Source organism: Sinocyclocheilus anshuiensis, unplaced genomic scaffold (assembly GCF_001515605.1).
Source record: "Sinocyclocheilus anshuiensis isolate Anshui unplaced genomic scaffold, SAMN03320099.WGS_v1.1 scaffold682, whole genome shotgun sequence".
Taxonomy (NCBI): Eukaryota; Metazoa; Chordata; class Actinopteri; order Cypriniformes; family Cyprinidae; genus Sinocyclocheilus; species Sinocyclocheilus anshuiensis.
The window spans coordinates 120,203-130,948 of record NW_015547682.1 but is presented as its reverse complement, the minus strand read 5'-3'; the positions used below and the strand labels follow the sequence as shown (position 1 = coordinate 130,948).

General features: G+C 40.2%; 1 protein-coding gene across 1 annotated transcript in view; it reads left to right on the top strand.

Moving 5' to 3' along the window:
* Nucleotides 1–10,746, top strand: part of LOC107703102 (probable ubiquitin carboxyl-terminal hydrolase FAF-X) — a 57,097-nt gene that overhangs the window by 17,907 nt on the left and 28,444 nt on the right. The window contains exons 10-21 of the mRNA XM_016505625.1: nucleotides 211–363; nucleotides 1,092–1,196; nucleotides 1,283–1,489; nucleotides 2,477–2,613; nucleotides 2,692–2,825; nucleotides 2,912–3,216; nucleotides 4,529–4,624; nucleotides 4,707–4,918; nucleotides 5,977–6,217; nucleotides 7,151–7,300; nucleotides 9,820–9,940; nucleotides 10,025–10,155. Coding sequence (XP_016361111.1) covers nucleotides 211–363; nucleotides 1,092–1,196; nucleotides 1,283–1,489; nucleotides 2,477–2,613; nucleotides 2,692–2,825; nucleotides 2,912–3,216; nucleotides 4,529–4,624; nucleotides 4,707–4,918; nucleotides 5,977–6,217; nucleotides 7,151–7,300; nucleotides 9,820–9,940; nucleotides 10,025–10,155 — 1,992 coding nt within the window. The remainder of the gene's footprint in view (nucleotides 1–210; nucleotides 364–1,091; nucleotides 1,197–1,282; nucleotides 1,490–2,476; nucleotides 2,614–2,691; nucleotides 2,826–2,911; nucleotides 3,217–4,528; nucleotides 4,625–4,706; nucleotides 4,919–5,976; nucleotides 6,218–7,150; nucleotides 7,301–9,819; nucleotides 9,941–10,024; nucleotides 10,156–10,746) is intronic.

The window sequence follows — 10,746 nt, the reverse complement described above, 5'->3', positions numbered from 1 at the left end:
ACGCAATTTCAATTCTCTGTGTGTATGTGCTGTACATGTGGAAGAATTGACAATAAAGCAGACTTGACTTGACTTGAGTGAGTGAGTGCGCGCGAGTGAGTGAGCGAGTGAGAGAGTGTGTGTGAGAGAGTGTGTGTGTGTGTGTTAGACACTTCCTGTACTCAGTCATGCGCTGCTACAGGAAGTGCTCATGATGTTGTTTGTGTTCAGGAATGGATTCAGCAGAACAACATTCTGTCCATCGTGCTGAGAGACAGTCTGCACCAGCCGCAGTACGTGGAGAAGCTGGAGAAGATCCTGCGCTTCGTCATTAAGGAGAAAGCTCTGACCCTGCAGGACCTCGACAACATCTGGGCGGCTCAGGTTCATCACTGCAGCCACACGACTAACCTAACTAGTTACGGTTATACCAGTTAACCAGCCCATGATCCCAGTGACATCAGTCTGAATGAAGCCAGCCGTTCAGTATTTCTCTACATGTCTTCCTGTAGACTTTTCTCTCATTGATGTGTACTCCCTCACACAGATGGTAATGCAGTTCCTAGCTGGCTAAACTGTTGTTACTGCTGGGAAAACTTTTCCTGGTGACAACATTTTTCCGCATGATTCCCTGACGGAAAAGTGTCTTAGTGTCAGACCAGAAAGGAATCAGAAAACCAGTTTTTCTGTGTTTCAGGAATGGACTCCAGCACCAGTCACCTTTATTTCTATAGCGCTTTATAGTCAAAGCAGCTCTATAGTGTTAAACAGGAAAATAGTGTTTCAATAATGCAAACAAAATTAATTTCTGCTGTAAAGCAGCTCTAAAAACAGTCAATTTTCAGTTAAAGTCAGTTTATTGTTGATTCAGTTCAGTTTAATAACTTTGTAAATTGTTTAATTAATCTATAAAGCAGCTCTGGAGAAAACCGTGATGTCATCATCAGCTCAGTTCAGTTCCAATACTGTCTTTGATATCAAGTCAATTATATTGCCAAATATTAAGTGTCCAGAAAGAAGCACGTGCGTAAAGTTTCAATTTGGATTGCTTTCAGTCTGAAGTCTGTTGTAGACTAGGTAAGGTTTATTATTACTGTGTCATGTTTTCTCAGGCTGGTAAACACGAAGCGATCGTCAAGAACGTCCACGATCTGTTGGCCAAGCTAGCGTGGGATTTTTCCCCGGAGCAGCTCGATCACCTGTTCGACTGCTTCAAGGTGAGCAGCCGCCGTCACACTCATCATGTAATACAGGGTGCTTTTGTTGTGAGGATGCTGTGATAAATCAGTGCGTTCTGATGCAGGCCAGTTGGACGAACGCTGGTAAGAAGCAGCGGGAGAAGCTTCTGGAGTTGATCCGCAGGCTGGCGGAGGACGATAAGGACGGAGTGATGGCTCACAAAGTGCTCAACCTGCTGTGGAACCTGGCACACAGTGATGACGTCCCCGTCGACATCATGGACCAGGCTTTGAGCGCCCACATCAAGATCCTGGACTACAGCTGCTCGCAGGTCTGACCTTGAGTTTCAGTGCATCTCTTCCCATCATGCACCTGTGTGCCGTCTAGGGGTGTTGAAATCAATCGTGTCTACGATGCATCACAATGCAGCATCGATGCAGTAATGGACCGTAATTGATTATAGCCTTCTGACGTCATTCACATACGCACTTGTCACGCGAGTATTAAAAAATGCACCCACTATTTTAAAATCCATTGCTTGACAGTGTTTGCTTCCACTCGCCACTATTTCAGTGTTTTACTGTAGATATGCTTTCATTTCTGTCGTTTGGAGGGCAGTACGTATTAGATGCACAAACTCACGTACTGACAGACTTTCACTGCGCTTTGTGTGTGTTTGTCCTGAAGCTCGATCGCGGCTGGGTTAAACACACTTGCGTCTCTGAATACTTTTATGATGGGAACTTGATGTAAACACTGAGTTATGTTTTCAGAACAGCACAAAACATCTGATATGTGGAAGCAGATCTGTGCATTAGTGTGAATGCAGTCTATTAAAGCTGCCACTGTCTGTGATCTCATCAGTAATAATCAAACAGCAATAATGCTGAGGGAAAAAGAAAAACCCATAACTACGATTGTCTGTAAACTTTCGGATTCTTAGAACACTCTCAGATACTGAAAGTACGTTTTGTTAATCACTTGTAATTGTCTTTTCCCCCTTTATTACTTTATATTGGCTTGTATGTTTTGAAGCTATTTTTAGTTGGTTAAATTCTTAACAATTGTTTTGATTTATTATTCATTTGTAATTATTTTAAAGAGTAGCCTGCTTATGTAATTTAATGAAAATGCACAAAATAAATTTGATATGAAAAATGTAGCCATGTGCTGTAATACTGAATATTGAGGATGAGACTCATCGTGATGCATCGTGATATCGAATCGAATCGTTGACATGATAATCGTAACCGAATCGTGACTCCAGTGAGGATTCACACCCGTAGTGCCGTCACTCACCGCCGGGTTTCTGCCACAGGACCGCGACAATCAGAAGATGCAGTGGATCGACCGCTTCATCGAGGAGCTCCGGACGAATGATAAGTGGGTGATTCCAGCTCTGAAGCAGATCAGGGAGATCTGCAGCTTGTTTGGAGAAGCTCCTCAGAACCTCAGGTGAGTCGTGGAGCAGGTGTCTTCATGAGGTTGTCCCGTCTGTCGGCGGTGTGTGATTATCATTCATCTCTCAAGCAGTCAGACGCAGAGGAGTCCACACGTCTTCTACCGTCACGATCTGATCAACCAGCTCCAGCACAATCACGCGCTCGTCACGCTGGTGGCTGAGAACCTGTCTGCGTACATGGACAACATGAGGCAGTTCTCCAGAGGTGTGTGTCAGCTAGCAGCAGATGCAGTTTTGCTTCCAGTTTTGCAGTAAATGAAAGCCAACTTTCACTGTAATTCTTTGGCTCAGAGCATACAGAGTTTGATCCTCAGACGGTTCGAGCGGGAAGCCGGTACAGCCACGTACGCGAGGCCTGCTTTAAGTGGTACTCCAAGCTCATGGGTGACGAGCCGGATCTGGACCCCGACATCAACAAGGACTTTTTTGAGAACAACGTGCTGCAGCTGGACCCCACGCTGCTCACGGAGAACGGCATGAAGTGCTTCGAGCGCTTCTTCAAAGCTGTGAACTGCAGAGAGGGCAAGCTGGTGGCCAAACGCAGGGCGTACATGATGGACGACCTGGAGCTGATCGGGCTCGACTACCTCTGGAGGGTAACACCTGACGATCATGCACTCGTATCACAAACATTTAGATATCAAACCTATTTATTCTGTTTCTTTTTTGCAAAACATTTAATTGCTGCTGAATACCAAGAACAAAAATCAGCCGGCTGCATAAAAACTGGACTCGATTAAGAGCTGTTTGTGTGCAAAAATAGAGCGGCACGATTCTGGATAAATCGACTTTTTTTTTTTTATGGAGGTTGTAGTTCTCTCACAATTCTGAAGAAAAAATATTAGACAACTAACAAAATCTCGGAATTTCTGAATGGAATGATTCAATGATTCACTCAAGATTTACTTGATTCATTACTGAATGATTCAGTGTGTTTGAATGAATCTCTTGAATGAATGATTCAATGACTCACTCAAGATTCACTTGTTTCATTACTGGATGATTCAGTGTTTTTGAATGAATGATTCAATGACTCACTCAAGATTCACTTGTTTCATTACTGGATGATTCAGTGTTTTTGAATGAATGATTCAAAGACAAATACATTTTGAACAGCCCCTTTTCGCCAGCTGAAAATAAAATATGCACACACAGGAATTGATAGGTGTTTACAAGAAGTATCTGATTCTGGAATTGGAATTGATTTTCGATTCCCAACCCTACCTGGTGTATTGTCTAATTGTAGAATTTGCAAGTATTTTAATGTAAAGCCTTCATTAAAAAAAGTTAATTCAAATTAATTCATAATATCTGAAAAATCGCCCAGCCCTGAATCTGCTACAGCGGCTGTGTGTCATTAGCTGGGTTAGAGTTCGGTGAAGAACTGAGTTCACAAAAGCTGCGTTTCCATTACCCTTCAAATTGCGAATTGAAAATACACCCAAAGGAAACACGTCAATTTTGCAAAAACTCCCATATATTGCAAACAAGTTTTTACGCTCGCATGAAGTGGTGAAAAAGGAAAACTGCAATGGAAACCTTTTTTTTTTTTTTGCATTTACAGCTCACTTGGCATACCTAAAAGCCACATAATTATTCTTTAATGTTCTATAACCTCCAAGAAACGGCATGTTTCAGAAGCGGCTTCAGTCTCCTTCAGTTAAAGATAATGGTTAGTGCGGTGGCTGCGATACACATAAACCTACCAACATCAGACTTATCGCAAGAGGAAAAAATTACGGTTTAGTTGCATAACATCGGTTAATGGAAACCGATTAGTTTTTAATTGACATTTTGTGCATATCTGTAATGGAAACGCACCTAGCATTCAGCTGCAGTGTGAACGCTGCTCATCCAGATCATGTTATTCAGATTTTACTGTGATTTCATCTGGTTTCTTCTCCACAGCTCGTGATTCAAGGCAGTGATGACATCGCCACTCGAGCCATAGACCTGCTGAAAGAAATATACACCAACCTCGGACCAAAGCTACAGGTGAATCAGGTGAGCCGGTGTTCCTCGCCCGACCGCCAGCCGCTAACACGCCGCTAAATCACGTCTGATCCGCTGCGGTTATCATTTACAGGTGGAGATCCACGAGGACTTCATCCAGTCGTGCTTCGACCGGCTCAAGGCCTCGTACGACACGCTGTGTGTGCTGGACGGAGATAAGGACAGCATTAACTGCGCCAGACAGGAGGCCATACGCATGGTGCGCGTTCTGACGGTGCTCAGAGAGTACATCACCGAGTGTGACAGCGACTACCACGAGGAGAGGACCATCCTGCCCATGTCCAGGTGCCTGCTGCAGTTATACCAGACCTTCTGTACTTCAGCACACTAGCTGTGTCTACATACAAACATTCAAATTTAACTCATGCGCAAAACTGGAATATCGCATAAAACATTTGTGAATAAAGCACCGTTTCCATGCAGCGAGTCAAAGAGAACAGAATCGTCACTTCCTGATAAACTGGCTCTAAATATCACACAGAAAACTAGAAGAAGCCACTGAATATAATAATTTTAATATGTGATAAATGACTTGCGCCTCAGAGCGAGCAGACGAAACACAATAAATGCGGTCAATGCTTTCGGAGGAGGATGCTGCTGTTTGGGAACACAGTCGTTTAAAGGGGTCATATGATGCTGCTAAAAACTCCAAAGAGAAAGGAAAACTTGAAATCGCATCATATGACCCCTTTAAGACAATTATACAGAAATACTTTAACGACAGGCTTTGCTCAGGCCTTTCAGAACAACATATAGATGCTGTGAACGAGATCGGTCCGCTGGTTAGTCGAGTTATCCCGTCTCATAGCGCAAATCACATGACTTGTTCGATGCACATGGTGGAAGTTATTCAGTAAATGTGTTTCCATCATAGTTTATGCACAATTATTATTATCAGTCAGCGGCAGCGCACGAAGAGAGCAGAGAAAATAGTACTCCTCTCAAAAAACGTACAAATAAAGATAATTTTAGATGTTTAATTACTATTTGGAGCATTGGGATTGCTAGACGAGGGTTTAATCAAGTCATTTTTGTGAAAACCTGAAATTCAACCAAAATTGAAAAAACACTTCTTTTTTTTTTGTCTGTAGCTCAAAATTAGCCTGTGTGCATTCACACTTATTTTTCCAGCACGGCTCACATTTTAATTAAACAAGGTCAGAACATTTTTTTTTTTAAATGAAACATGCTTAGATTCTTCACCGTATGATCTATAACTTGCATTTAGAAAACAGATGAGGTGAATTTACATTTCATGCAGACTTGAACACATGCAGTAGGAAGCCAAACAGTGACAAAAGGGTCTGAACTGCTTTCTGGTGTTGTCTGTGTCTGCGCTCCAGGGCGTTCCGTGGGAAGCACATCACTCTGGTGGTGAGGTTTCCCAATCAGGGCCGTCAGGTGGAGGACTTGGACATCTGGTCCCACACCAACGACACCATTGGCTCGGTCCGCCGCTGCATCCTCTCTCGCATCAAAGCCAACAGCACACACACTAAAGTAGAGCTGTTCATTGGAGGAGAGATCGTGGACCCCGCTGAGGACCGCCGGCTGATTGGACAGCTCAACCTCAAAGATAAAACTGTGAGCTTTACAGATGTCTCAGTGTGTATGTTAGGGGTGTAACGCTACACAAACATGACGCTACCTCGGTTTTGACGTCACTGTTCGGTATGGTTTCGGTACAGCAGTGCCAGTAGTAACACTAGTTTACTGCACAAATTGCTTTTTCTTTAAGTAAATTCAATTACAATGATAATTTTAATAACTTCTCCTCTGAACCATAGGGAGCCCTTTTACAGTACTATAAGATTACAATTAACAACAGAGCCCAAATTTAAATTCAATTACTATTTATTTTTAACTATAATAATCGACACTCAAATTAAAAATGTGTACGCAAACATGTAAATTGCACATAATTTCTAAATTATACAATTTCTATTTGTTGTTTAAGTATAATCATTTACACAGTGGCTGTCATAACTTGTTTCATAAAAGGTTTATTTAAATATACATTAAATGGTTAAGACATCACTAACAGGTAAAGTAAAATATAACGAGTGTATAGTCTAATATTTCTCAAAATGCTAATTTCTCGAGCAAATAACGAGCTGTTGGACACTGATGACTTGCCTGAGGGAAATGAAATGCTGCGTGACATTCTGTTTACAAGCTGTTTTAATGACGTCTTTCCGCGGTTGAAACATGATTGAGTGATTAGATTACACGAGGCATGAGATGTTCATTCATGTTTATTTCACATTAAAACTAGAAACTAGTTGTAAAGAGGAACTGAGTTAGAACTGAGGCTTCTATACAGCGATCTGTCTCGCCACATCAAAGAGCGCCAAAATGGTATTCTTTAAATTTCCTGAAAAAATTTAAAAAGATTTGTTCGGTACACATATACACATTTTCAGTATGAATACGTGTACCATTACACCCCTAGTATATACTGATATTTGACGTGAAGCGTCCAGAGATGAGCTGCTAAAACTCTGACTCTTTCTGTAGCTCATCACAGCGAAGCTCACGCAGGTCAGCACCAACATGCCCTCCAGCCCCGACAGCTCGTCCGACTCGTCCACCGGCTCGCCCAGGAACCACACAAACCACTACAGCGATGGCCCGAACCCCGAGGTGGAGAGCTGCTTGCCAGGAGTGGTGAGAGCCATGTTTGTGCTTCACACTTTATACAATAGTAGTTCAATAAACAAGAAGTTAAAATTAAGTGACTTACATTTCAGACACAATATTGACTGTTTTTGCTCAGTTTCGTTGACGAAAATAGTTCCAGTCAAAGCCACAGCAGAACTGTTGTGTGTCTCCGAGCAACACAGCGGTGTTTCGTTACTGAATTAATGCACGTTTTTGAACAAATCAAGTGAGTCAATGATTCAGTAAACCATTCATAAAGACATCTTCATCAAACAGTCTGTAAATGCATCTAATGCCACTTCAGATGCAGCTCCTGTGGAAAGATGGAGTTTGTTGATTTGAATAGTAACAGCTCCACAGTTTCTTATTATTCTAACTGAATTAATTGAAACAATGTGAGAATTTGACGTGAAAATGACACATTTAATAAGGTTAGGGAAAAAATAAACATAGTGGGAACTGACATCTGTTATATACAGCAACTCCTTTTCAGTTCATTGTTATTTCTACCTCTTTTCTAGTCACAGAGCACTTTATTTTGAGAGTTGTTTAAGTGAGAGAACATTTGTAACTTTGTCCAGATTGGGGGAATTGTAATTTTTAATATTTTTTATTATGTAAATATATATATTTTTTTGCATTAATAAAGTATAGATTTATGTTTGTATATGCTGTCAATTATAGTTTTTAGAAAGAAAAAGACTTTCACTGAAAGTCTTAAGTATATAAACTAGTGCTGTCAAACAATTAAAAAATGTTTTACTAATTAATCACATTTTTTCTTAAATTAATCGTGATTAATCCCAACTAACATCAAAGTTTATAAATATACTTTTATTAATATTTAACCATTGACTATAGCCATCCAACATTACAGTATAATTGAGAACTATCAATTTTAATATTATTAGACTTTAAAAAATAACTACTTCTAATTTAATTGAACTTAAAACAATCTTCACATAAACCCATTATAATAAATATCATATTTAGCTACCTGTGCCCTTCAGCAAGTAGGAAATATACAGAAATTGAATGAAGTTATCAAACACTAAATTCTAAATGAAATAGATGAATCCTTAAAGCTACAAAAGTTATTGATTTCCTCTTTTTTTTCTTGTGTTTGATGAACAGACATCACAGCAGCTGGGTTATTAGGTTATTTGGCTGCTATTACTTTAAGAGCTGCCGCTGCTGAACGTGACACAGATCTGACACGCATGCTCGTAGTTTCATTCGTGCTTTAATATGAAATAATGAATGTTCTACTGAAGCTGTACCATTTCTGCACTCGTTTGAGGTGAAGTTGGAGCTCGCGTCTGAAAGGTCTCCTGTTTGATGTGCTCGTAAAGATGTTCTGCGTCTAAATAAATGCAATTCTTGTCAAGAAAAAAGAGACCGAAACAGCAGTTGTGCGTGGGGTGGCTAACCCTAGCTCCGTCCCTGCGTTAAATAATTTTAACGCCATTAAACTAGAAAAATTAATTGCCTGCATTAATGCGCTAATTTTGACAGCACTAATATAAACCTATAAATCTTCTAATTAGAGCTGCACGGTTCTGGAAAAAAATGAAAATCACGATTTTTTTGTCTCAAATAGAGATCATGATTCTCCCATGATTCTTTAATTAATTTGAATTAATTATTAAACATTTTAATATATTTACATTTAGTCATTTAGTCATTTAGCAGACGCTTTTATCCAAAGCGACTTACAAATTAGATAATATATAACTAATATATGTATTTAAAATATATATTTAATACACCAATTTTTTATATTAATTTTATGAAAAAGTGATTTGAATGAATGATTCAATGACTCACTCATAAATACTTCACTTGTTTCAGTACTGGATAAATCAGCGTTTTTGAACGAATCTCTTGAATGAATGATTCCATGACAAATACATTTTTAAACGGGCACTTGTCGCCACCTAGTGGAGAAGCGATGCAATCGACACAAACGTTATTTGAAGCACCAGTTACTTTCAAAAGAAGCCTTGCTCTATTTTGATCGCTACCTTAGACATCAGTGTTTATATCCAAACTATAACCTTTCATCCCAGTATTTCTGTGATAACATGAATGACTGTAAGACAGAAAAATACTGTTTGTGAAGCTGTTTCTTACCTAAACACGGTAACTTCTCTCTCTCTCTCTCTCTCTCTCTCTCTTCAGTATGACTTTTTCCAAAGATTTAATAGACACGGGCGAAATTAGATCGTGTGGGTGACTGAAACAAGATCGCAATCTTTTAACGATTAATCGTGCAGCTCTACTTCTAATACACTGTTAAATCTGAATCGTTTTGAGGTTTATTAATGCATATTGTACATGTAAAACAATTGATTTTAGTTATTAGTGTTATATTTGTCATTGATTTTGACAAAATCCTGTGGAATATCAGTCATTTATTGGTTATCAGGTTATTGGTATGGGCCAGAGTTGTAATTTCTGGTCTGACGCACAGAATAGTCTGTCAGCACGTCTTGTTGAGGTGACTGTTTTTCTTCTCTCCTCAGATCATGTCGCTGCATCTGCGCTATATCTCCTTCTTGTGGCAGATCGCTGATCTGGGCTGCACCCTGAGCATGCCGCTACTGCGAGACGGAGCTCGAGTGCTCATGAAGCTCATGCCTCCAGGTCGCAGCAAACATCATGATGACTTGCTGTGTAGCATGCGGTCTGGCTGTGAGGGTCACTGAAATGTGCTGCTTGTGTTCACAGATAACACTACAGTGGAGAACCTGCGAGCGATCTGTTTGGATCACGCTAAGCTGGGAGAGAACAGTCTGAGTCCCACTCTGGATTCACGCTTCTTTGGCCCGTCCGCTTCACAAGTGCTCTACCTCACCGAGGTATCTTCATGCTGCTGACACGTAACAGTCACACTAGCTATCGCTCATTTCACATCAGTCGTCTTTGAGCGTGTGGGCCGCAGACTGCAAATCAGCGCGCTAGGTTTTGGAGCAAATCTGGTATTGCTGCACGATTCATCAAAATAAAACTGAAATTAGATTAAAGCTTTAGACAAGAGAAGCTTTTTTGTCAAAGTTTGAGGGTTTAACGTTTTGAAAATTAAAGGGGTACTCCACCCCAAAATGAAAATTCTGTCATTAATTACTCGAAATGAAAATTTTGTCATTAATCACTTACCCCCATGTCGTTCCAAACCCGTAAAAGCTTCGTTCATCTTCAGAACACAATTTAAGATATTTCTGATGAACTCCGAGAGCTCTCTGACCCTTCATAAACCGCAAGGATCCTAACACGATCGAGGCTCAGAAACGTAGTAAGGACATCGTTAAAATAATCCATCTCCCATCAGTGGCTCAACCGTAATTTTACGAAGCTACGAGAATACTTTTTGTGTGCAAAGAAAACAAAAATGACAACTTTATTCAACAATTCATTTCCAGAATAAGTATATTATACTGATATACAATCAT